This window comes from Eutrigla gurnardus (assembly GCF_963514095.1).
Source record: "Eutrigla gurnardus genome assembly, chromosome: 14".
In the NCBI taxonomy this organism is placed as follows: Eukaryota; Metazoa; Chordata; class Actinopteri; order Perciformes; family Triglidae; genus Eutrigla; species Eutrigla gurnardus.
In genome coordinates, this window is record NC_139937.1 from 22,575,768 (window position 1) to 22,603,691 (window position 27,924).

Genomic DNA, 27,924 nt, shown 5'->3' on the forward strand with positions numbered 1-27,924 from the left:
TGCAGTAATATAGAATTTGTTTTGTTTTTTGCAATACCACAGCGTTGAATTAGAATGAATAAAAAAGAAATAAAAATGTAGCATGTCCTCGTTTCATTCTTAGTGTAAATAATTTGTGAGGCATCGTTGCATCGTGCAGAAACAGGATGCCCATTGCACACTGTTACGTTATAGTTACTGATTGACAAGGCATTTCCCTCTTTTTGCCATCAGCTCTGGTTGTAAAAGGTTGCGTTGCAGTAATCTTCTGCTCATCCACGCAGAGCTCGTCTTTTACAGCGGGACTAATCAGAGGAGCATGCTTTCACGTTATGCAACTGTGGGATTGAATGTTGATGCAGTTGTGTTGCAGGGAATGGACACAGCGTAAAGCTCTCTGGAATGTTTGTGGGTATCGGTAAAGTTGTGGGCCGACAATCATTCACTCAAAGATATTTACTAAGGAATGTAAATACATTGCCCGTAAGGGGAAAATAGCTGATATGTCACTGGATTCTCTAACCCTTGGAGATGCCTTCAAGTTGAGCATTTTATGGAGTGTTGAAAAGAGGTAAGCAGTTTGTTTTTTTCCTCTTTTTGCCCCCAAATCTCCAGTGTAGGGCATTTACGAGTATTGAAATTGTTGTTATACTTCATCCATTAACGTGCTGCACCATTTTGCTCACAGTAAAGTTGCGGCTTTATTAAACCTACCTTGACCTACAAGCCAGCTAATTAAGCTGCAGAGGCCCACAGTGATCTCCCGAACTGAATTTGCGACTGCATTGTGAAACACTGTGTCCGTCTTGTCTGAAGCTGTGTTTTTGTTTGCAGCCGGGTGTGCTTGCTCCTCACGTGGGACGCATATAGACCGTTCTTTGTCAGAATATTAATTTCCCAGCACATATGCTCCTAAGCACAGGGGGTTATTTGACTGAGACATTTTCCGCGGTGATGTCATGAAGATTTTTTTGTGGTTTCGTTGGGATCAAGCAGAAATGTTTTTTTATTCCCTCAGCCGTAGTAGCTCGTGTGTCTCCACAAACATCGTCCGGCTAGACAGAATAGGATTTCCAAACAATTGTTGGTCATCTGCCAAACTGGCTGAAGAGAAACTCGCCAGCCTGGAACAACAGTTCAGCAACACTCGCCCTGTGGCTGCTATTCACTTTCTGGCTGTGAAGTTTTGCTTTTAAACGTGTCATGCTTTTGAGACGTGAGTGTCTCAGCAGGCCTCAACATACAGGATAGGCTGCCTACAGCGAGCAGCTCGTTGAGTTTCCGATCGGCTCAATCCTGGATTAGTTCACTGACGGAGATGCTGTTGAGTCTTTGCCAAATCAGGTTTCACTGCTCCACTCGTGTAACCCCACTGCACCCAGCGAACTGGACAACCAGCCGAGAGATGGAGGCGTCCGTTGAAAGGTTCCCATGCGAGAAAGTGAGCAGGACCAGAACTTGGCCGAGGCTGGACTTTCCTACCGAAGCAGAGAGCAGAAAGGCTTTACTTCAAAGCCCGCTTTGACACTTGCAGAGCCCATTGTGCAAGCTCACCAGGACGTTACCGTTCTTATAGGGTGTTTATAAGAACAGATCAAGAGACTCCCGAGGCAAATTCCTCCCAGGGAATGTTTCCGCTGTTCTCAGGGGGAAGAGCCGAGCAGTTGCACACTCTGCCCGAATCAAGAAGGGAGCACTACGTTAACCACAAGGCACCGCTTGGTCTAAAAAAAACCGGCGCTGCTGCCTTCAGGGGACGTAAATGGCTGCGAGCCAGAGATGTAACCTGGTCTCCCGTTAGCAGGTACGGTCTCATTAACACTTCCAGGCTTCTACGATGGATACGGCGTGGTAACGGTTGATGTGACGGGGCTGTGTTGCCGTGCTGCTTATTGACACGGTGTGAAAAGCTGAGGCTTAACGGTCAGTAGGATGAGCTATTGTACAAATCCAGCGGCAGGACGTGTGCCAGGGCAGGCTGTTAAATATTTGTAATCGAGCAACGTGTAACTGCAAATACTGGATAGGCAGCGCTGCGCCTTTTCTGCTGAGTAAACAGAGACTGAGATTGTGCTGAGAAGTCAACAGGAGATCGAGTTGATATCTGGAGTTTGTTTGAAGTGACGTGAACCACCCATATGGCAAAGATTTCTCGTTTTTATTATTCTCAGATGGTGTTAACTGGAAATCAGTGTTGAAGCTGTTTGCAGTTATTGAGCCGTGAGGATATGAAATGTATAGTTTTGAGGCTAAAAAAACTGTTCAATATTATTGATTCAGTGACTTTAAGTCAAATCATATCGGGGCCAAATATCTCCAGATTGATTTTTTAAAGCAAATTGTTTATGGAAAAATGTGTGCAAGTTTTGGATTTACATATTTGAAGAGTTTCGTCTAGTGTAATGCATATTAGGAATGGGAAATATATAAGATTTTAATGCAAATCACAATAAACACAATAAGTGACTTGAAAACGCTGTCTAACTTGCTATCATGGTAGAGACGTGAAAAATAGTCTGATTTAAGGGTGATGTCATCAAGTTGTTTATTCATATTTGTGATCCAAAGATACTCAATTTGCATTGCAATGATAAAAACAAATATAAAATGCAGTGAATATGCAATTTAGATGTCTGAATGTGAAGGTAAATCATCCATAAATTAATGGAACTGTTGATTTATAAAATATTTTCAAGGACCTAAGTGAAATGCTTACCGTCCGATGGCAAACATCTGCTATCACGTGAGCCCGCTGGTTGTTTTTTTCCCCACCCAGGTGTGCGATCGAAGAAACGTGTACACACGAGTTGCTTCATGCGAGCTGCTTCAGTCGGAGCTGCATGTTTTCTACTGTGAATGTGTCCACACCTTCTGCTGCTGAATGAACCGTGTGTGTTTCTCACATGTGACCCCTGTACGAGCTGGCCTGAAGGGAAAACACACAGCGCCATTTTTTCAGGAGCATGTGTCCCGAAAACGTGGAGCATGTCACTCATTAGGTGTTCAGGACAGAGCTGGCCTCTGTGCATGTGTGCATGTTAGCGCATGTGCACCCCTAGAGATATTTGCACCCATGAGATGCAAGATTTGTTTTTATAGAAAACATACACCTCGAGGTGAATAAATACATATTTTTTCACATATGCGTTTATTAACCCCAGACGTTCAGGAAGCACTAGAGAAAACTAGAAAGCAGCCAGAAATGATTATACATTTTTAATAGTAAAACATGTGAAAAACTTCAGCATCTGGATACAAATCTGAAAAACGTTGTTTGTACATATGATGACAGTTGTGGGAATAATTGATCACTAGGTTTTTACACAACTTTGTCTTTCCAGCACTGCTTGTGTGCATTAAAAATAATTTGGCTAATAACTAATTGTTTCAGTCATGTATCAGGTTTCTTACAATACATTTTCTAACTTTGTAAACACTTACTGGACCAAACAAGCTATTTGAAGAACTAATTTCTGACATTTCATACCATAAAGAATAAATAATTAGTTGTTGTTGTTTTTTTTTTTTTTTTTTTGTTATCTCTGATGAATTTGCAAATTAACCTCCCAAAAATTCCTTCATGAAGGTATGACATGGAAAGAGTTTATATGATGCAGCAAATCGTCTCGTGGGTAAAAGTTCTTTTTTAAGTATAGCAGATATTTATATCAACAATCTGTCATTAAATTGTTGAAGCACATTTGTATGGGTTGTTTTTATACATAAACAGCTTCTACAATGGGAAATTCAAGAATTGCACATTTTGAAATAATCTGTTTAAAGCCAAGCTGAGTATCTAGTGTCAGTTGCAGGATGATTGATGGATGGATGTCATGATATTATTGGTTGGTACTAGCTGATGTAAGCACACATCATATTTTATGTTTGTTATTTTTTGTAATTCTTTAGGCATATATTGTTAAACGTGCTCTAAACTCTAAACCGTCATCTCCCTCGCTCCTGCAGGTCCTTGGATGCCCCGCGGCGCACCGTCATCGGCCGCGCAGTGCTTCCCAATGGCCGGGAGTTGACCCCGCCCACCAGGATGACGCTGCGCGAGCAGCTGAGAGAGAAGATCTCGGCGGCTTTCTACCGCCACGGGTTGCTGTGTGCCTCCTACCCAGTACCCATCATCCTCTTCACCTCCGCCAGCATCCTCACCTGCTGGTAGGTGTTCTGTCCCGCCGTTGTCGGTGGTCATGTTTTATCACGTCCTGTCGTGGTATTATCCTCAATTATCGCCCCGTCCCTAGTTTCTCTGCTCAAAAGTTCGCTATCATGGTAAGAAAGTGAAAAACAGAGCCTGATTTAAAAGATACAGGATAAAAAAATTGTTTTTTTGTTATTTATATTATTATTATCATCTTTTATTCATGCAAGGAGACATATTTATGTTCATCTCCTTTATGATTATCTTATTGTTTTTCCCCAATAAGGATGTTCAGTCAATAAAAAACTAAATGTAAAGTGAAACCAGCATTTAAGAGTTTTAAACGTATATTGACGAATATCAGGATATTTTAATTCTCATATCCCGTATCTTAGTATTCTTAGTGCACACTCCTTTTAAACAAGAGAAGCAATCTTGTTATCCAGTGCAGACGAGACTGAATTGAAGAGAAAGTAACCGGCCATCTGCACACACATAACAGCCCCCCCGCCAACACCACGGCACGCACATTTCTACTCTTGCTAAATCTCTGGTCAAAAGAGAGGCCAAAGGTCAGAGAGTTGGCCTGTCTTCATCGGCGAAGGCATTGTGAAACAATCTCAGCGATCCGAAACACACACACACGCACGCATGCACCTGCTGCGAGTCGTCCCCGTTGCACCTTACAGCGGGGAGGGGGGGCGGAGCCAGTGGACGGCTGACCACCACCCGGAGTGATGTGAAAGAAAAAGAGCCAGACGACAGCGATGTTAAAGGCAGGACCCCGAGCAGAGGGCTGTGAGAAAATGGCCCTTGTGAGAATGCGAGGCCTGTCCCTCCATCTGCCTGACAGGAGGGGGGCTGGCTCGGCACAAAGGAGGCCTTTGTGGAGGTACAGTGACCTTGCAGAGTGGGAGGGGAGGCATGGAGGGAGGGAGGGAGGGAGGGAGAAGAGAAGTTTCTATCCAAACAGACAAGCACATTTGAAAGAAGGGAGTAATGTTTGTATCAACCGACAGCAGAAAATGCACCGTCTACATGGACGATAATAATGTTACTGTTCAATAACGGCGACTTAGAAAATATCTCAGTAGTCCTCCAGATTATTATAGAAATATTTCACATGGTCGGTCCTCCTCTGTGAATGATCCAAACTCATCCAATCCAACTCTATTCCCATTTACGAGAAGCAAGCAAGTTTTAATTTTTATACTAACAACGAATATTAACAGCAGCACCGGATAAAATAGATGCATTATAATAATAAAGCAGAAATATGGTTGCATAGAAATAATAGATATAAGTGAATAGTTTTAATCTGTAAAAGTTGGTATTAACATCATACTTCAGTTAGTAGTAGTTCAGACCTGCTGTCGCTCCGTCCGCCACTGACAGCTCACCTGTCAGGTATGTGTCAACACCACCATTTTAAAATGACACACACACACACACACACACACACACACACACACACACACACACACACACACACACACACACAGAGGACAAGAAATGAGCAGTTTGGTGCTCTGAGGGAACATCAGGACCAACCCATTTCCTGGGGGGATGGGGGGGGGTCTCTCTCTCCAGGTAGCACTTAAATCTTCTTTCAAGAGAAGCCGGAGGCTCTGGTGTGATCTTCTCTGAAGGTGAAACACAGCTTCTACTGTACAAATACTAGGATTTAGACTTTTCCAACAGATTGACAGACCTTAAGAGGTTAAGTTGGTCTCACTATTGTGTTTCATATCTGTTATGCAACATCACGGTCATCTTGGACAAAATAATTGAGTTCATGATGTTGTCCCGATAATCATCAAAATAGGTTTAAATCTCTTAAAATGCCATTTAAACATACCGGAATCACACTTAAGAAACATCCTTTTTTTCATGAAATCAATAAATCATTATTTCAACAAATATGTCTTTTTAAAATCAGACTCTATTTTTCACTCCTCTACCATGATAGTGAGTTGACCCATTTTTCAGGTCACTCTTGACGATATTTACGATTATCCCGATAATGGAAATTCACTGCAATCAGCTTATTGTGAGTGTTTGTTATTGTGATCTGTGATAAAATCATCCATCATGAGAATCCCCCTCCCCTTCCCCTTCTCTCCCAGCTATCCGCTATTGAGGCTCCCCCTGCCTGGGACGGGTCCTGTGGAGTTCACCACAGGGGTGCGAGACTACGCCGTCCCTTCCCATGAGCCTCAGGGAGACCTCGGAGAACGGCCCGACTGGGTAGGAGAAGAAAAAAAGCACACATTCACATATATACATCCCCATACGTCTTCTTTACTCCTAGAATTCCTAGAATCTCATCGTAACCTACAATTAAAACAATCATAAATCTGAAACGTAACCTGACATCTCACTCTAAAAGTCTAAAATTGCTTACAAGGTATTCGAGTTTCTCACTAAAGACACGAGTCTCGTAAATAATGAAAGACGAAGCTCGTTTACTCGTCGGCAGTAGTTGTAATTTACGGGTAGTCCCCCGAGGCAGGATACTAAACGTGTGTGTGTGTGTGTGTGTGTGTGTGTGTGTGTGTGTGTGTGTGTGTGTGTGTGTGTGTGTTGTGTGTTGTGTGTTGTGTGTTGTGTGTTGTAGTACCGGGGCTCTCCGGTCGCCTACATCCAGCAGGTGTTGGTGAAGGCGGCGGTGTCTCCGTGGGATAGCAGCCTGGTGCCGGTGGACGTGTTTCGGTCGCCGTTGGGTCGAGCCTTCGGCCTGCTGGAGGAGATCCGCAACCACGTCTTCTCCGACAGGTAAACACACACACACACACACACACACACACACACACACATAAAGGCAGTACGTCGTGGTAGCAAACAAACCAGGCGGCGACTTCTGAGTCTGGAAAGTGAAGCCAAGGCAGAAGTGCCTTAAACCTGCATTCTTTCTAACAGCAGTTAGGGGGCGACTCTCTCAGCTTATGGTTGTACTTGGTTTCACCCTCTCGTGTCACGTCTGGTTGTAAAAAGTCAAAATGGCGGCGGCCGAAACGCCAAACTCAAGGTTTCAAAACAGCAGTCCACAAGCTGATGGTTACAGGCCTTGACATTAAGCATTTTAAGCCACTTGCTGTATTGTTTTACTTGCCCGATGGCAAAATGTACTTGCCCAAAATGGAAAACGTCGGCCTATTAAGAAAATGTATAAAACAGGTATTTGTTTGATTTTATAATAATTTATTATAATGTAAATACAAATACAAAACATAACAATTATGGTCTGCAAAGCTGTCAAACCACCTGTCAGCCCAACAGAAGAAAGGGCCTCAAAATTTATTTCATTCTCTTTGTCGGAAACTCCCGGCAGGTGAAGCAAAACATCTCGTCCTTTTCCTTGTCATGACGGACCCACGGAAAATTCTCAATCCAACTTATTAAAAAGTTCCTTTGCCTTTTAGTTTCGTATCACGACGGGCCCGGGGTCTCGTTTTCAGGTGTCTTTCTTTTATTTGCGTTACATTTACCCGGCACTTGGCCAGTTTTCGGAGGCTGAAGGAACATAACGTGACTTATTTGTAGCGGTTGTCGTACGCCGGAGCCCGGAGGTGACGGGGGAAATTATTGTTACGATTCTACGGGGCGTTCACACCGAACGCGATAGACGCGAATTGAGCGGCGACTCTACATTGAAAACCAATGTAAATGGCGCGATGACACGCGATTCAGGCGGAGGCGGCGCGAATGGAGCGTCTGGCGCGATGAGACGCGGCGCGAATGGCGCGAATGGAGCGTCTGGCGCGAATGAAGCGAATGGCGCGTCTGAAGCGAATGGCGCGTCTGACGCGGCGCGAATGGCGCGTCTGACGCGGCGCGAATAAAGTTGAAAATATCGAACTTTTCAGGCGGCATCGCGCCGCGACATCCAATCAGCGACGAGTTCAAGCCGACAGACAGATGAGCTGAGATGGACGGGCTGCATTACCAAACCCGACTCGGGAAGACCGGACCCCGGCGCGACGGGGGCCGTACCGGCCTCACACCGTCAGGGCTGAGCCTCGATCAGAAGGACTCAGGCCCCCGCGCGACACCGGGCAATCGGTCTTCCGTACGCCACATTTCCCACGTCCGCCCGCCCGTCGGACGGGGATTTGGCGCTGGGCTCTTCCCTCTTCGCTCGCCGCTACTGAGGGAATCCTAGATAGTTTATTTTCCTCCGCTTAGTAATATGCTTAAATTCAGCGGGTTGTCTCGTCTGATCTGAGGTCGAATGTGGCCCCGACTCTGGGGAGAGGTGCGAGGGACGTGGCTCCCGGAGGAGGCTCACGGACTCTGGCATCGGGTACCCCGAGGCGGAGGAGGAGGGTCCGCCGACGTGACCCGCCGGCTCCCCTCAAAAATGAGCGTCATGCGCGAATGAAGCGAATGACGCTAAAAAAGTCCAAAATTATCAAGCGGCGCGATACACGCGTCTGACGCGATTGTATTCGCGTCTATCGCGTTCGGTGTGAACGCCGCATTATTCTGTTTGGCCGAAAACCGCAGCACAGCGCTGTAGAAAGCTCCGCTTCCGCGATATAGGAGGACGTTTATTTTGTCAATTTAGTGTATTTTCAAAGAAAAAAAATCACTTGCCCGAACGGGCAACTACACGTCACATTTTAGTTGCCCGATCACAGAGTTTACCTGCCCCGGGCAAGCGGGCAACCGTTAATGTCGAGGGCTGGGTTATGTCACGGTAACTACGCCCAGTTCTTATATACACGAACCAGATGTTCATTATTTTCAATAGAACACCTGAATATAATTCTACATGTCCTACCTAAGGACTAATATAAGGCTGCAGCTATTATTAATATACTTATCTCAAATCATCATTTTTAAATTGCTTGGTTTTTCTGACCAACTGTCAGAAGCTGAGAGATATTCTCTCTGCTAAATTAGAAATGGAGAAATAAAGGAAACAGATCCTCACAATTAAGGAGCTGGAAACCGATAACTGGCATTTTTTTTTGTCTTGAAAAGTAACAGTAAATCTATTTTGCAGGTTATTATTGTTAAATTGTGCTATTGAATCGATAGATTCACATTATATTCTGCTCAAATACTAATAACTTAGGTTTTGGTATCTCCTCTCAACTCCTCACCTCCTGTCTTGTCCACCGTCAGCTCCGGGGTTCGCAGTCTGGAGACGCTGTGTCTCCAGGTGACGGACCTGTTTCCAGGGTTACGCCGTATGCAGTCGGTGCTGCCGGAGCACGGCTGCCTGCTCGTTTCCCCCGGCAACTACTGGCAGAACCAGCGGGAGCTGTTCGACTCGGACCCCGACCTCCTGAAGACCATCCAGAAACACGAGCCCAAAGGCCTGCACACCTCGCCCACGCTGCGAGGTAGGGACGAGGAGGGGAAGGGATGTTTAATCAGAGGGCCTGATGTGACAGTTTGAGCATCTTTGATATAAAAATATCCATAATTACTGACATATTTGTAGTTTTCATGACGCCGCGTCGTCGTATAAAGGTAACCGTTTGTATGGATGGTTTAAAATCCATCGCGAAGGTGCAAAATGAAGTGGAGTTTATTTAGAGGCTGATTATACTTCTTCCAAGAAGGCGGTCTGCCATCATTCAGCAGGAGTAATTGTGTGGAGGTAGTGAGCGGGGGATTAGTGAGATCAGAAAACATAAGAGGCTTTCATTCTGACAGAGAACAAGCAGTTTCATTTCTTGGGAACTTACTCGGTTCTCCTAAAACTTTACCCACTGACACAGTGAACCAGATCCCCCTCCCTGGCTGAGCCAAAGCCAGATCAGCACTCTGCTTCACCTTCCAGCTCTAAGTGATTTAGAGGACGGGAGCTTATTCTGGAGCTGTGGGACAGTCGGCCTGAAGGCTGGTCAGACTGGTGACTAATGAATAAACCACCAGTATAGATGACTGGACGCTGCAGTGTTAATAACCTGTTTGACTCTAACAGGCAAATTATTGTTAATTACACTAATGTGCTGTCATATTTATTACATTATCAACTTGACCAGAATGAACAGCAGGGTTCTCTTTGCCATTATAAGTTTGCAGAGTCAATTTTATTTATTATTTTTGGTTGAGTGGTTGTATTTTATTTATTTAGAACATTCTAAATCCAATGTCTAAATATTCTCAAGAATGAAAAGTTAATTGCTTTTTTGAAAGAGCACCTTTTCATTATCATTATTATATTACCATTATATCAGTGGCATGAAATGGGCTGACAATAATATAATTTATCCCATTTATTTCTGGGTCTTTGTATGTTTTAAATAAATGTGTTGTGTGCGTTTGTTTTAGACCTGCTGTTCGGCGTCACGGGGAAACACACTGGAGTCAGTCACTACAACAGGAAGAGGGTGGTGACGTACACGATCACTGTGGTCCTGTCCAGCTACGATGCAAGGTGAGTTACACGTGCAGAGAACATTAAACGGGGCCTATTCTGCTCCACTTCTTCTTCCCTCCAGAGATTCAAAGCGTAAAGTCCAGGTCCAAAGGGAGTTCCTCTCCCCCACAGAAACTGTTCCTCAAGTCATTCAAATGCCTTCATTCTGATCTTTTCTTCTGTAAAGTGGTGATGTCATCAAATAACTCATTAGCATAATATCTGTCCAGCCCCTAGTTAGTCCCGCCCCCTCAAACAAAGATAGTCAGAGTGGAGAAGACAAACGAAAATGTCCTTCGTTGAAATTCATTTCATCACCATTAAAAACGAATTTTTCTTGGTTATGTTAAGGGGGCGGGACATTTCTGACAAACACACTAAGGTTGACCAATCAGAGCAGGCTGGGCTTTTTGGGAGGGAGGGGCAGGAGGTCATACAGCGCTCTTCAGAGAGAGAGACTCTTATGAAGTTGCAGGCTGCCTTCATTATTGCTTTGTGCTGATTATGAGTTGTGTAGCATATTATCCAAATTGATGTTAATGCATTAAAAATAAAACAATAATTATTTTTAGCCTCTCCACACTGAATAATTAGCAAGAACTGCTGTTTTCGACAGAAAGAGAAATTTGCTTTAAATTCAGACAGAGGCCACCAGTCATCTGCATCATTTCCTTCCAGTCGCTGACTGTATATGACTGATCCCCATGTCTGTCCGTCCAGGTTCCTGGGAAGCCTCCGGACCCGTCTGAAGCAGCTCCACCCGTCGGCCAACTGCAGCCTGAGAGACGACCACATGGTTCACGTCCACTTCAAAGAGGAGATCGGCATCGCTGAGCTCATCCCCCTCGTCACCACGTACATCATCCTGTTCGCCTACATCTACTTCTCCACACGTCAGTGCCTCCAACTGCCTCTCCGCTCCGTCTTAATCCACCACACTTCTTTGTTTTTGTTTTTTTACCCCACGCTGGTTAATCTTTGAAAGGTGCCTGTTGCGTCTTTGTGTGTGCACGTGTGTTTGTGTGCCAAGGTTGTTCCTGTCTGGTGCAGGGATAATCCTCACGCAGGAACATTGCTGTGAGAATGCACTCGCCTAACCCTCAGCAGCTCGTCTGTACAAACCTTCAGAAACAAACACACATGTTCAAAGTACCCGAGATAATAGTCAGACCCAAGCTGCTTTATTGATTTCTGCTCAGCACCTTGTTTAAGACGTACTATTGCTTGTATAGAAACAAAATCTGTTTGAATCTTATTATTTTTTCACTGACATTTCTATTTTAAGATACTTTTATGTGAAACACACGAAAGAACATTATGTAGCCAGATCTTTACAATGATTTTCATGTATGAATCCAAAAAAAAAAGGTTTTAAAGGGATTAAAATATTTTGATTAATGCTGAAACCATTTTTGGATTATAAAACATAAAGTCCTCTTTGTGTCCTCAAAGAATTCTTGTTTCTCGCTCCACTGTTGGCAGAAAGTCAAGATATTTAATTTTTATTTTAATAGCAGATTAGTTATTATAATCAGTTTGGTGACACACTGCCGCCTTTTTATGAAAATCTTGCAACAGAGTCGAACAATAAACCTCCATCATTTGAATGTTGACAGTACTTCACGGCGTTTGAACGTCCTCCTCGTGTCTTCTTTCCGTCCCTGCAGGTAAGATTGACATGGTGAAGTCGAAGTGGGGTCTGGCTCTGGCCGCGGTGGTCACCGTGCTCAGCTCTCTGCTCATGTCGGTGGGACTGTGCACGCTGTTTGGACTGACGCCCACGCTCAACGGAGGGTAGGCTCACGCTTTCTTCTCCTAGTGCCCTCGAGTGAGTGAGTGAGTGAGTGAGCAGCTCTGTGTCTCAGCTGTCGGTCACCTTGACGGACAAGGTTGTATAAAATTCTGTCATAATCTATCCCGGATCGGATCGGCCCCCCGATACTGGGTTTTTAAGGTGGATCGGGATCGGCCGATCCAATTAAATTGATGGCAGATCCATATTTTATATTTCCCATGATTCGATTGTGACGTTTGTTTGTCGTTGTTGTTCTATTGCATCAGCCGCCATTATCTAGTTGGAAAGTGGAGCGGACACATAGGTTAGCTAGTTAAAAAAATTAATGATCAGAAGATCATATTTTTTTTATTATTGCAAAAAATGCTCTTATTTGTTATAGTGAGAGAATAAAAGCCATTGAGAACAGCTTGGATGCCTGTCTATTTCTTAATATATGCAAAATTAAAAAGAACCATGAGCCAAAACACAGCCTAACAGCTGCTAGAGTGACTGAAGACTCAAGTCAACATTTATCTTTGTGTTTTTTATCTACAATCTAATCTTACATTAGAAACCAGACCACTGGCCAGGAACAATTATTCCTGACTTATTTATGGGAATTCACAGAACACTAAATTGCATTTTAGCTTTTTGGTCTCAGTTGGATAACATTTGCAGCCCTTGTTATTCTCTGCTATTGACATTCAAATGTATTCTGTTAATATTTACTGCCCCAAAAGGCCTTTTACAGTTTCATCATTATCTCTTATCTTATTCCCCGAAAGGGGACCGGTCCACCAACGCACACTTGAACACACACACACACACACACACACACACACACAATGGCGTATTGACTTCCTACTTCCTCTGCATTGACTTTGCAAGGATTTATGTTAATGTTTACAGCAGCTGGGTTAAAGGGGTCTCTGTGTTGGTATGGATGAAGAAGAAGAACGCAGCGGATGTGGGAGGGGCTCCACAAGGGGGTGGAGACATAGTGATGTTGACATTTAAACGGCCGTCCAATCATTCAAGGATTATTAGAAAGCAGACATGGTGGCGTGACAGCGGCACACTGTCGTCCAACCACATCCACGCTAGACCGATCTGGGCGGGGCTTGTAGTAATGGTTGAATAAACGGCACATCGAGGTCAGCATAGCGAAGCTTACACATCCTGCTGAGTCATGGTTGACTCCACATTCAGGCCTCCTGGTATCGTGGTGGTAGTGTGTGTGTGTGTGTTGTTTACAGTGTTATTGAGTGCGTCTGGTGCAACATGCAGTGCTGTTGACTCCTCTGTGACCCAGTTATAGACGTAGTCTTGAGATATCCAGGATACACACAGATTTGCTTAATGAAATCTAACATTATACTTATTGATTGTCAGATTCTCTGATTAGTTGGGGAATAAAAACAGTGGAGACTGCAATCCTGGTGGGGTTGTTATGCCTCGCCAGAAATAGTGGAAGCCTAATGTTTCGGGGGTTTTTTGTCCATCTGTCCGATTTCTCAGGAAGGCTTGCAGGGAATTTCTTCAAATTTGGCACAAACATCAATTTCCTAGATTTTTGTGGGTCAAAGGTGAAGGTCACTGTGGCTTCAAGTCCATCTTTCATTCTCAAAAACTCCCTGAGCAAATTTGGCACAAGCGTTGAGGATGAATGATTCATTTTGGGGGGGGTTCAAAGGTCACTGTGCCTTCACAGCATGTTTTTGGCCATGACTCAAAAAAGCCAAATTGTGAGGAAAAAGTTATGAGATTTGACATGGATGTTAACTGCAGCTTGACTGGTTACACAGGAACCATGTAATTGTATTCCTGTGTTTGAAGCTGTGTTGTTTTCTGCCTGCAGAGAGATCTTTCCTTACCTGGTGGTGGTGATCGGTCTGGAGAACGTCTTGGTTCTCACCAAGTCTGTGGTGTCCACCCCCGTCGACCTCGAGGTCAAACTCCGCATCGCTCAGGGTAACGGCAGAGATTTCTATTTACTTACTTATAACAAAGAGTTATCCTGTTTATTAGAAGATTTTGAGGAAGATCACCGTCCCGGGCTCTAAATATTGGGTCTGTTTTTCTCTTCTCTTTAGGTCTTAGTAATGAGAGCTGGTCTATCATGAAGAACATGGCCACTGAACTGTGCATCATCCTCATTGGATATTTCACTCTGGTGCCGGCTATCCAGGTAACAGAAGTGTGGTTGTGTTGTTGTTGACGTGTGTTTCATATGCTGCTCCAGCTCTGATTGATGGATGGATATCATGATATTATTTGTTGGTTCTAGCTGATCTAAGTGTCATATTCTGTTTTTAAGGAATAAATTGGAATTTGATATAAAATATGAAGACATTTGTGATTTTCATATATTGTTACGTGGGTGCACAAGACGACCAGGAATGTGATCTAAAAGAGTTAACAGGAAACAGGCGTTTTTCATGTCAGCTTAACTCAATGAGTGAAGTTCATCAACACATGAAGTTCAAAGTAAAGCCATGATCCTCAAACTATTTTGCCCTCGAGGAGAGAGGGAAAGAAAACATCCATTACTTCTCTGACGTCCTCACTGGTTTGTGTCTGCTGCAGGAGTTCTGTCTGTTTGCTGTGGTCGGCTTGGTGTCTGACTTCTTCCTGCAGATGTTCTTCTTCACCACCGTGCTATCGATAGACATCCGACGCATGGAGGTGAGAACTCTCACAGATACGTGCAGACACACTTTACTTCATGATTACATTCCAATCGCACATATATATGACACCGTTTCCTCAAGAGTAAAATCCGGCATGTTGACAGCTGTTATGACTAATGATGTCATGTTTTTTTTTTAAAGAAATTAGACTTCTGGACAGCCTTCATAAAGACCATCAATCAATAATTGATGTCATTTGATAATGATTACAACAAAATGCACCAATAAACTTCAACAAAGCCAGTGGAATATATATATAAAAAAAGGAAATTTCATTATCTGTAAATGGATATGACACCCCATCGAGTCAATGGCACACCAGACTAAATAAGAAACCACCTCTTGTATTTCACTTTATTTTTCTTAAAAATTAACCAAATATTTACCGGTTAATTAGTTAACCTGAAACTGAGACACCTGGTTGCGACCGTCTTCTTGATGAACAACAACCACAATAATCAGATAACAAGAAAAAGCTCAAACAAACACCACCGGTTCACTTCCTCATGAGCAGATATAAGTCATACATAGATCCACCACATAGTTTCCAGATTACTGTTTTCACTTCTTATCTGTTACTGTTTTCCTCTCACACACGTCCTCTTTCATGTGTGTTTAGCTCAATGAGCTTTAGCTCCGTAAGCCTCAACATTCACACACACACAAAAATCAGCTCAGTCTTTAAGTCCCTAATCCGTAGGAGAATATGTGGCTGTTTGTTTTATTATCATCAGTTAATATATTCTTTTATTCATGCTTTAGTCTTCAACAAAGTTTCCCCATGTGTGTAAATGTTTTCAATCCTTCCCCAGCTGGCGGATCTGAACCGCCGCCTGCCAGCCGAAGCGGGACTTCCACCACCCAAGCCCGGGCCGCTGCGTCCACGAGAGGTCCCGCCTCCCCCGCGCCCCTCCCCCCACACAATCACTCTGCAGACCCCCGCCTTCAGGAACCTGAGGCTTCCCAAGCGGCTCCGCGTGGTGTACTTCCTGGCTCGCACGCGCCTCGCTCAGCGCATCATCATGGTGAGAAGATGGGTTGAAGGCTTCCTGTGCCTTTTTATGTCTGGATTAATTATCTTCCTTATTATATCGTATAATAATTCTCATTGTATTAATGTGAAACAATACAACCCAATGGAACATTCTGTGTTATTATTATAATTGTGAGTTCAGTGACGCATCAGTGTGGCTGCACCCTCCAGCTTGTTTTAAAATGGTGAAATAGTTTGTAGGTGAAACCACGTGAACAGGGACTGGTAGCTTGAGACTATATCCACAAAACTGGTGGTCTAAACTCCAGCAGGAATGTCAGCTCACTCAGCTGATCACCATCACCATCATTCTACTGCTTCATCTGCAGGTTGGCACGGTGATCTGGATCGGCATCCTCGTCTACACCGACCCGGCTGGAATACGCACCTACCTGGCCGCGCAGGTGTCCGAGCAAAGCCCTCTGGGAGATCCCGGAGGAGCCGGCCTGCCCCCTCACCTGGGGGTGGCGCCCGTCTTCCGCGGAGGCGATCCTACCAGCACCCTCAGCATCCACCCGGCACCAGAACCGACTCCCTTACCTGAGAACCAGTCACAGGGTCACCACGGGTCCGCCAGGGCAGGGCCGCTCCCCCAGGCCCCGCCTCCCGCCGTGCCCCAGATCACCTGGGGGTCGGAGGACGAGGAGGGCTGGAGGAGGCTCTCCTTCAGGCACTGGCCATCGCTCTTTGGCTACTACAACATTACCTTAGCCAAGAGGTGAGTGGGACAGGAGAGCTTCTCCAGTCACACAGTTACTGTCTTGAGTCAGAAATGGTTCTGAATACCCCATCGGGTTTTAGTCATACCTCCTTTTTGGGCCGTCTTGTTTCAGGTACATCAGCATCCTGCCCGTCATTCCCGTCACCGTTCACGTGAGCCCCCATGAGGCCATTGAGACACGTCACCCTCAGGACCCGAGACACCCCCTTCCTTCCATCCCCAAGGTCTCTGCAGATCTGCAGACAGACCTCACCCTCTACAAGTTAGTACTCACACACACACACAAACACTTGTCTTTAAAACTCAAATTTAAGGACCAAATAGGCCTCTTACTCAGCGTGTAAGAAAGTCTGACTAAAACTACTGTAAGTGAGCTAAAAACAATGTTATTTGCTGCAGCAGTGAAAGGGCCTTGGCTTCTTTCCACCAGGGTGTCACTGAACTGATTGCACAATGGACATTGAAACCTTTGTCCAAGTCTCTTCTTGCAGGAGACTTGGAGCAGTAAAGTAGAATAGATTAGAGTCCCACCTTGGATTTGTGGGGCTGATGCCGATCCAGATACGGAGGGAAATAATTCCCATATCTATCATATTCTACGATCTATAGGAGCCCTTTTCTCCTGCTTTTAGAAGAAGGGAATAAAGGAGAAGCTGCAGCTTTGTCACAGGGATGCAGTGTGAAGTGCACTGTGTGAAGTGTCACTGGACTGATTGTTATCCGAGTCACAAATGGGGACAAAGAAAAGGGAGGTTGCTAGTTATTGTATTGCCTCTCCCTGACTGGACGAGCCTGATCGACCGGTTCAGAAAGTTACCTGTGATGTAAGTAGAAGACAGGAAGCTGTTTAAGTCTGTAAAGTCTCTGAAACAGTTGGTTAAATGTATTTCTCTTGTTCTGCGGCTTAGATTTAACTTTTCGACAACCAAGATCTGTTAACATTTAAAAAATGTAAAAAATATAAAGGATACAAAAATACATTACATATATTTCTCCTTATACAGGACATTATGATTTATTATATTATTTGAGGATTATTTCATTAATAATCCTCAAGTAATCAAAATATTTGCTTGACAGCAGTATGTTTAAATGCTATTTAGAGATCTGTTGATGATCTTTGGGATAATATCGTGTATCTCAATGTTTTGACCAGGATATTGGTGACATTTTCATAACCTCCCATACCTAGTTGTCTTGCCTGCATCATAACTGGATTTTTAACTGTATTTAGATTCTTCCGTTGACATGTTAACCTTGCTTTCATGAGGTGAAATGTTCAAAGTAAAAATCAGGACAAGTCAGCCGGCAGACTCCTCCCCCTCCCCCACCAACAACACCAGCGTTTAGCTCACACTGTGCCACGTTGTGTAAGACAACGTGTCGTCACCTTGACTGCCGAGTGGAAGGCCCAGTTCTTTAGTTTTTCATCTTTGGACAGTAGATACGAAGGCTATCAGCTGGAGTCGGGTCAAGGTCGCGACCTTTGCCGTGGGGGGGGGAGTGGTGGCTGAGTGTACGGCGTGTTTAGATGACCCTGAGACAGAGAGGGAGGCCGGTGGGATAAAGTTGAACACAATGAGACTGAGAACAGGTTGTAACACGGAGATTATCTTCTAATCGCTAGAAAAAAATACAACAATAGGTAAACCATATATGACTGCGATCGATTTCAAACAAATTATCATCGTCTCTGCTCAGACCAACGCTGCATCAGAGCAGATCTGTCACTATATTTTTCTCTCTGCATGACTTCATGTTCATTCAAAGACTCAGAATCTCATCCACCAAACTTCCCAGTTTCATTCCTTTGTGTAATCTGAAGGTTTTTACATCATTCATTCATAATTCATAGCCTGATTTAGACAACATTACATTCATAAAAACATGGTTAAAATGTATCTTTTGCAAATAAATTTCCAAATTTCCCTCTGTGACAGAAAATTGTAAAAAAAAATGAATTTTGAACTTTGCTTCATCCAATGTTGAGATTTCTGTTCTGAAAATGTAGCTTATATAGTGATATCACTTCATTGTTTTCCTATTCACTTGGGGTGTCTCTCCTTAATTACAATAGTTTCTTTCTTAATATTATTATTAAAAATAATAACGAAAAGTAAAAGCTTGAATACTAATCAAGCAAATCTGGATTTTATAATCAACATGAAACTGTTTTTAATGCCACAGTTAAGATGGAACAACTTCTGCGTGAAGGTTGACCGCCAGCCTTTTGCCAAACATCTGTACTCTTTAATACTATTTATCCCCAAGTTATATAAAACAAATTATTAAAACAACAGTTAAAAAACAATACAGTTACAATGCCATTAATATTTTGTGTTTTTTATCGCTTTATTCTCCTCGATATATTGCTAACATATTCAGCAGATTAATCCACAAAGAAAACAATGTATCACTCATCTTGTCCTACAAATCTGTTTAGGATTAGTGACACTGTGTCATTTCTGTCCTCTACATAAACAAGATGTTCCATCCAAGTTGGTAACGAGTATCTAATGTGATCTGGGAACAGTGAGAACCCGTCACGGTAAATATTACAACACGAGGGAGACGTGGCGTCTTTGTGTATTTCTCAGTGAAGTAAATGTAAAAAAAAAAAAAACTCTCTACATTGTTCTAAATCCTAATTCTCAACGACTACATTATTAAAGCACAACATCTGGTTTAAATCTGCCCAGGGACCTTTTGTTGCACGTTATAAAAAAATTATTATAACAGATTTAGATTAACATTTAATGAGTCTTTCGTGGTTCTCAAGGTCAACTTGCATCACATGAGATCAGTGATAACAGATACAATCAGCAATAAAACACCAGTATAATAATAATTACATATATCAAAGTGTTATCTTGTGTCTCTTTGTCCCGTCATTTCCTGTGTTCTCTCACTTTTCTAATAAAAGCCAACACCCTAAAAATATAGCTGATGATTTAAGACTTTAGACTGTATTGTCCCCCAGGGGATCCAAATTCCTCTCACTCTTCAATTCAGATCATAGCTTTACTTCAGCTTCAGCTCTTAAACGACTGGTATTTCAGGCAGAGGCGGTCAGTCACACTCCTTTGGCAGATTTCATCATCACAGTTATGACACATTCCACAGCAGGAAGAAGAAGATGCTCACTAGGTGGATAGTTCCAAAAATGATTAATTAAACAAGCAAATATGTGGTTGGACCGGGTCCACGGTGTGAAATCAGGAGAACGGTGTAGAAAACATTCCTGGTTTGACTCCTCCTTCCTTTCAGGGTGGCAGCTCTGGGCCTGGCGGCGGGCGTCCTGCTGGTTCTGCTGCTCTTCTGTCTCTACCGGGTTCTCTGCCCGCGTAACTACGGCCAGAACGGCGTCGCCCATGGGCGCCGGCGGCGAGGGGACCTGCCCTGCGACGATTACGGCTACTCGCCGCCCGTCAGCGAGATCTCACCGCTGCTGCTGAGGGGCCACAGTATGGTGAGAGACGCTGATTTAACCATCGGGAAATTCCAGGATGTAGGAAGCCACGCCTCCACGGAGGAGCTGCAGGAGATTAAAAGGATGAAACATACAATTTTAGGAGTTAATTTGAGTCTTAAATCTTCATAATGATATTATTCAATGGGATTTACACTTAAATCATCATCTCTGATGTCCATGAATCTGCTACTCGCTAATACTACTACTACGAATACTAATACTAAGAAACTATACTAGAAACACTAACTATATGCCTGAGTTTCACCAGAGGAGTCGGATTGCAGCACCAGGAAACCTTCTGCCCAGATATTAAAAGTGTGGAAATGAAAACCCTTTTGCTCATCGATGTCTTGTCTTTTCTGTCCTGCAGGACATCGAGTGTTTGGCCAGCGACGGGATGCTGCTGGCCAGCTGTTGCCTGGCTGGACAGATTCGGGTGTGGGACGCCCAGACGGGTGACTGTTTGACCGTCATCCCGAACCCCAGGTGAGACACAGAATCGTTTTTTTTATTTTTATTTTATTAGCTAACATGGTCACCGGTAGAGATGTTTTATTAAAGCGTATTTCCAGCTGAGTATTCTGTTTCCTCCTCAGGCTGAGACGGAGCAGCAGCAGCAGTGGCTGCTGGGAGCAGCGGGACGGCTGGGACGCTGTGGGTGGAGCCGTGGAGACGGAGTGTTTGGGCCCCGAAGCTCACGGCTCCTCCGTCAGTGGCGACGGCCTCTCGGAGGAAGAAGGCTACCCGCTGAGACGCCGCTCCGCTCCGACCCGGCCGACTCTTTTCAACGACCAGCCCGATCTCACGCCGCTCATCGACACCAACTTCGCCTCGCAGCCGCCCTCCCACCTCTGCACGCCGCCCAGGGACGGCTTTGACTTCGGAGGTCTGGTGGAGCGCGCCTACATAGAGCACGAGCCGCCCTCGCCCTCCACCTACCCCTCCCCTTCCTCGGCCTCCTCCTCGCCCCCCTCGGGAGCTCAGCTCCAAAGGAGACCCAGCTTAGGGGACGGAGCCTCCTTCTCAACCCAAGAGAGGGCCTCCACAGCGGGGACGCAGGCGACGGCAGACTGGGAAAGCTCGGTTTGGGCGATGGAGCTGAGAGGAAATCTGATAGCTGCTGGGAGGAGCAGCGGGAAACTGGAGGTCTGTAGAATCTATAATGTTTACCCATCTCATTACTTCTCTTTCATTGTTTTTACACAAATTACACGTTTTTCAGGTCATGATGATGACCAAATGTTTGTTTTTTATCTATTGTAAAAGATTCATGATTAACTTGGGTACAGATTCAATATATTGAAAGTTACACCTGCTGATATTTTATTTAATCCAGCAGTCTTACATTCTGAATGAAATTTCTCATTGTCACGATATTTAATTTTGTGGATAATTTAAGTGAGGGATTTGAAACTCTAAAAATCATCAGCTGCTAGATTCTTACTTTGCTTGCCTGATGTTGTTTGGAAAGACTTAATTAATTATAATAATTATAAATAGTGGAAGTGAAGGATTAGCAGCAGCTTAGTGTGTCCCATGTGTCTGTAAAGGGTTTTGGCTCACTATATAAAATTGAGGTACCTTTTTTTAAATTGATATTTGGTTACAGTTGTGGGACGCAGTGGAAGGGTCGCTACGCTGCGTCAACGAAGACGGCGTCTCTGGGATCACAGCTCTAGCCTTCCTCAACAACAGGTGAAACGCACAAACACGCTGAAAAAACATCCTTTTTAGTCTTCTGGTGCCACATGCATTTCTTATTCATTTCAGGTTTTATTTACATGTAACATGACTTTGACTTTCTTGTAGCTAATAAGAGATAAAAGAAGAGTTTCTAAACACTACTTTCATACGTGTTTGTGTCATTCTGGGGGAAAGGACCTCCTAACAACGGCTTGTACTCGCTATCTTTGCACATTTATGTTAATTTTAGTCCAATAACCATACTATCAAAACACATACACACTCATACACTGTACCTTCAACATGATTGACCGAGTACAGACTGGATGCTACAGTGACTCACTATCGCCTCCTCAAGGAACAAGTGGTATTACAAGACGGGGGCTGCGGCTGTTTTTTTAGGTTTTAAACAAAAATTTTGGCCAGATTTTATTTATTGCAGCTGTAACAGAGTTTATCCTCCATGTTTTTACCTCTTCAGAATCGTAGCGGCTCGGCTGAACGGGTCTCTAGATTTCTTCACCGTTGAGATGAACAAACCTCTGGGTCTTCTGCAGTACAGAGGTGAGGCTCAACAACATCACTGTGTTTTTATTTTGTCCAGTAAAAATCTATTTTATATGTATTCATTTCTGTATGGTCCTACAGCTTGTGTTATTAACTGTTTCTATTATTTTATAATCAAACAATAACTGCAAACATTCTCTGGTTGCAGTTCTCTTGAACACATTTGTGAACATAATTTTATTTATAAAGAAGAGAAAGAAATGGGTGATGAAGGTGAAAACTCCTCCTCTTCCTCCTGCAGGTGCCCCTGGGCGAGGCAGCATGCCTCCCTCTCCCTTCCCTGTTACAGCAGCGAAGATGTGATCTGCTGCCAGCTCACACGCTCGGTACAATGCGCTCACCAGAAGCCCATCACGGTGCTGCGAGCAGCGGCCGGGAGGGTCGTCACCGGGAGTCAGGACCACACTGTCCGGGTAACACACCAATACTCTTAAAAGGCCAAACTAAGTATCCCGTAAACTAAGAAAAATATATACTTTACACAAAAGTATACATATAAAATATTACTACATGACTTATGTATGAACCGAAATGTTACTGTTGCTGTTTTCATCACAATGAATTCTGTCTCTGTTTATTAATCAGGTTTATCGTCTTGAGGACTCGTGTTGCCTCTTCACCCTGCAGGGTCACTCTGGAGGGATCACAGCCATCTACATAGACCAGGTCAGTAATTCCTCTAATGCTTTATGACATCACCATACAAATCTATAGACCGCCTTCTAAAACAATATCCTTTTGGGGGTATACATGCATACATACACGTTTTGATGTATGTTTTGACCGGCTTACTAACGTTAACTTAACGTGAGTGACTATAAGCCGCTAACGCGAACTGCTAGAGCCAGGTAGCTTACAAACTAGTAGCCTGCTGTCTCTGTGTCGAGCATACACTAAAAGCGGGCTCACATGAGTGACGTTGACGTACGGACAGTACAGTCTGTTAATGAACCCAGATCAGTGACAGTTGTCATCGCAGCTGCCTGAATGCCGTTACGACGTGACGTGGTGGTGCTGTTGAACTCCGCACTTTTCACATGGGAGAGAGAGGGGGATGTGACATGTATCAAAGGATCTCCAGCCGGGATTCGAACCTGAGACTGCTGCATATATGCAGATATGGGTAAATGGCATGCACTCTAACCACTCAACCACCTGCCTGCCATGAATAAGCCTTTTTATAACTATTTTGCACTCACTACACTCAGATTTTGATTGACACACGATATAGAAGCATATGTTAGGACTTTTACATCATTTTTACAACATTTTATGAATTTTGTCGATTTTTCACTTTTTTTCCGACTTTTTTTCTGACTTTTTTTTCCCTGAAAAAGTTGACCATGGCTTTTTATGGCTGTTTTGGACTCACTACACTGAGACTAGGCGCGTCAAGCGAGATGAGCGATTTTTATGCCTTTTAAACAATTTTAAATATTTTTTTATGAATATATCCTGACTGACTTTTTCGTGAATTTTCGACGTGCTATAGTATGACCTTTTTTGGGGGGGGGGGGGGGGGGGGGGATATGACTAAGCCTTTTTATAACTATTTTGCACTCACTACACGGAGACTTGGTGCATCAAGCGATATGAGCGATTTTTATGACTCTTTAACAATTTTAAATATTTTTTTATGAATATATTCTGACTGACTTTTTCGTGAATTTTCGACATGCTATAGTATGACCTTTTTTTAACAATATGATCAAGGCTTTTTTTTTTAAAGATTATTTTCTTGTATAGACACCTTTGTATTTAGCGGTGGATAGAGAGGAAACATGGGAGAGAGAGGGGGATGTGACATGTATCAAAGGATCTCCAGCCGGGATTCGAACCTGAGGCTGCTGCATATATGCAGACATAGGTAAATGGCATGCACTCTAACCACTCAACCACCTGCCTGCCATGAATAAGCCTTTTTATGACTGTTTTGGACTCACTACACTCAGATTTTGATTGACACACGATATAGAAGCATATGTTAGGACTTTTACATCATTTTTACAACATTTTATGAATTTAGTCGATTTTTCACTTTTTTTCCGACATGCTATAGTATGGCTTTTTTTTTCCCTGAAAAAGTTGACCATGGCTTTTTATGGCTGTTTTGGACTCACTACACTGAGACTAGGCGCGTCAAGCGAGATGAGCGATTTTTATGCCTTTTTAACAATTTTAAATATTTTTTTATGAATATATCCTGACTGACTTTTTCGTGAATTTTCGACGTGCTATAGTATGACTTTTTTTTAACAATATGATCAAGGCTTTTTTTTTAAAGATTATTTTCTTGCATAGACACCTTTGTATTAAGCGGTGGATAGAGAGGAAACATGGGAGAGAGAGGGGGATGTGACATGTATCAAAGGATCTCCAGCCGGGATTCGAACCTGAGGCTTTGAAGCCTTTGATATCACTTGATCACATATGTCTAGTGATGATCCACAGCAATTTTAGTGAGAATGGGATCTACGGTTTAGGAGAAATGAGCAAAAACATATTTTCCACAAAATTCAAAATGGCGGACAATTTTGGGAGGCGGACTTTAGTAGTCTCGATTGCAATTTTGTAGAGCACACTTGCCTGCACATGTGTGCACAATTTTGTGTCAATTGGAGTTACGGTGTGTCATTTGGTCTAAAACGCGTTAGATGGCGCTAGAGAGCCAATTTTTTGTGGCCGATTACGAGACCTTTAAAATGTCGCAATTTTCGCCAGTCCCCATGTGCATGAACATTTTTTTCAACTTCTGAATATGATAAGGCCTCCAAAATGGCAACGGAAGTTGTGAAAGAAAAAGAATAAAAAACAATACAGTTTCAATAGGGCTTCGCTGCCCGACGTTGTCGGCGCTCGGGCCCTAAAAATGTCAAAAAAGTAATTGTAGCATGTTGAATTTGTTTGTTTTTTTAAAGTTATGAAGAAAATATGTAAAAAAAAAAAGTCATGACAAAAAGTACGTGTAGCATGTTAAAAAAGTAATGAAAAAATGTTGACAAAAGGCATGAAAAAAGTCTGCAGCATGTTTGAAAAAAAAAAAAGTAATGAAAAAAATATATTAAAAAAAAGCCAGGATTTTCTTTTTTTTTTTAAGAGTGTAGCATGTTGAAAAAAATGTCAGAAGTAATGAAAAAAAATTTGAAAAAAGTAATGAAAAAAATGTTGAGCATGTTGGAAAAAGTTATGAAAAAATATGTAAAAAAAAAAAAAAAAAAAGTAATGAAAAAAGGGTGAGAAAAGAAAGTCATGAAAAAAATCAGTGTAGCATGTTTAAAAAAGTCATGAACAAAATGTAAAAAAAAAGGCATGAAAAATGTCAAAAAAGTAATGAAAAAGTAATTGTAGCATGTTGAATTTGTTTGTTTTTTTAAAGTTATGAAGAAAATATGTAAAAAAAAAAAAAAAAGTAGGTGTAGCATGTTTAAAAAGTAATGAAAAAATGTTGACAAAAGGCATGAAAAAAGTCAGTGTAGCATGAAAAAAATATATTTAAAAAAAGCCAGGATTTTTTTTTTTTTTTTTAAGAGTGTAGCATGTTGAAAAAAATGTCAGAAGAAGTAATGAAAAAAATGTTTAAAAAAGTAATGAAAAAAATGTTGAGCATGTTGGAAAAAGTGATGAAAAAATATGTAAAAGAAAAAAAAAGTAATGAAAAAATGTTGAGAAAAGAAAGTCATGAAAAAAATCAGTGTAGCATGTTGAAAAATGTCATGAACAAAATGTAAAAAAAAAGTCATGAAAAAAATGTCGAAAAAGTAATTGTAGCATGTTGAATTTGTGTTTTTTTAAAGTTATGAAGAAAATATGTGTAAAAAAAAAGTCATGACAAAAAGTAGGTGTAGCATGTTAAAAAAGTAATGAAAAAATGTTGAAAAAAGGCATGAAAAAAAGTCAGTGTAGCATGTTTAAAAAAGAAAAAAAAATCCTGGCTTCTTTTTCATATATTTTTTTCATTACTTTTTTTTTCAGAGTGTAGCATGTTGAAAAAAATGTCAGAAGAAGTAATGAAAAAAATATTGAGCATGTTGGAAAAAGTGATGAAAAATATGTAAAAAAAAAGTCATGAAAAATGTTGGAAAAAAAAGTCATGAAAAAAGTCAGTGTAGCATGTTGGAAAAAGTCATGAAAAAAATGTTGTCGTAGTCCGACATGTAAATGGAGTGTCATCTTCACCTCTGATCTTTTGTCACTTTGTGTTCTTCCACTCAGACGATGGTTCTGGCGAGCGGCGGCCAGGACGGCGCCATCTGTCTGTGGGACGTCTTGACAGGGAGTCGTGTCAGCCATGTTTACGGTCACCGGGGCGACGTCACCTCGCTGGTCTGCACCACCTCTTGCGTCATCAGCTCTGGCCTGGATGACCTCATCTGTATCTGGGACCGCAGCACAGGGATCAAGCTCTACTCCATACAGCAGGTACACTTTTACACCAATTAACAGCGAGCACGTTGCCACAGTGATGATGAATAATGATTTAGTTTCCTTGTGAATTAATAATAAAAATGACACACAAATCTTATGGAGTCCTCTTTGTCCCCACCAGGAGGTGGGTTGCGGAGCCAGTCTGGGGGTGATCTCCGAGTCCCTCCTGGTGACGGGGGGTCAGGGCTGCGTCTCCTTCTGGGACCTGAACTTCGGGGACCTGCTGCAGACGGTCTACCTGGGCCAGAGCAGCGACGGCCAGGGCGTCCGGCAGCTGCTGGTGCTCGACAACGCCGCCATCATCTGCGACTTTGGCAGCGAGCTCAGCCTGGTGTACGTACCGTCGGTCCTGGAGAAACTAGACTAGAGGGAAGACGGACGGACAGCTGATGTGGGCGGGAACAAAAACATGCACTCACAACTTCCTTCGCCACTTTTCCCTGTTGTTTTTTTGTCGTTTCTGAAACTCGATGGAGACGCCATCCTTCGAACTCTGTGCAAATGAGGCTCTTTTTCCCCTTTTTTATGTTTTAAGTACAAGCCTGGATGTAATGAGGAAACAAACTGATTGTGCAACCTGCTGCGTTTTATTGGAGGACGGCGACTCTTGGATACTGATTGGACACTTACGAAGGGGTCGTGAGCTCGGCGCAAGAAAAGCTGGATGATTCTCAGTTAAAGATCCACCAGTTTGTGCTTTTCTATAGATAAAAAAAAAAAAAAAAAAGGCGTGTTTGTTTTGTGGCTCTGCCCTCTATGCTGCTTATACGGGTGGGGCTTCACTGTGACCCCGCCCACCCAGAGAGGAAGGTAAAACTGTCTCCTCATTTTTTTTTTTTAATATTCCTGCTGCCTGTTGCGGCCACAGCGTGTGTGTGTGTGTGTGTGTGTGTGTGTGTGTGAGAGAGAGAGAGTGTGTGTGTGTGTGTGTGTGTGTGTGAGAGTGAGGGAGAACTGATGATTACTGTGTAAAGTAAACCTCCATAGATGGGGCTGTTTTTATATGTTTAAATCTATTATTTATTAGCGATACATTTTTGAATAACAGTTT

General features: G+C 43.0%; 1 protein-coding gene across 1 annotated transcript; it reads left to right on the plus strand.

Annotated features, from left to right (window-relative positions):
• The first annotated feature begins 376 nt into the window (after positions 1–376).
• scap (SREBF chaperone) lies at positions 377–27,924 on the plus strand. The gene is given in 24 exon segments (XM_084027534.1): positions 377–550; positions 3,946–4,146; positions 6,256–6,376; positions 6,747–6,904; positions 9,260–9,480; positions 10,418–10,523; positions 11,226–11,398; positions 12,173–12,299; positions 14,141–14,253; positions 14,376–14,470; positions 14,869–14,967; positions 15,785–15,997; positions 16,335–16,723; positions 16,839–16,988; positions 19,994–20,195; positions 20,569–20,684; positions 20,795–21,344; positions 21,808–21,893; positions 22,363–22,445; positions 22,690–22,715; positions 22,718–22,861; positions 23,034–23,114; positions 26,661–26,867; positions 26,995–27,924. Coding segments are annotated over 24 exon segments (3,975 nt in total). The 5' UTR covers positions 377–482; the 3' UTR covers positions 27,241–27,924.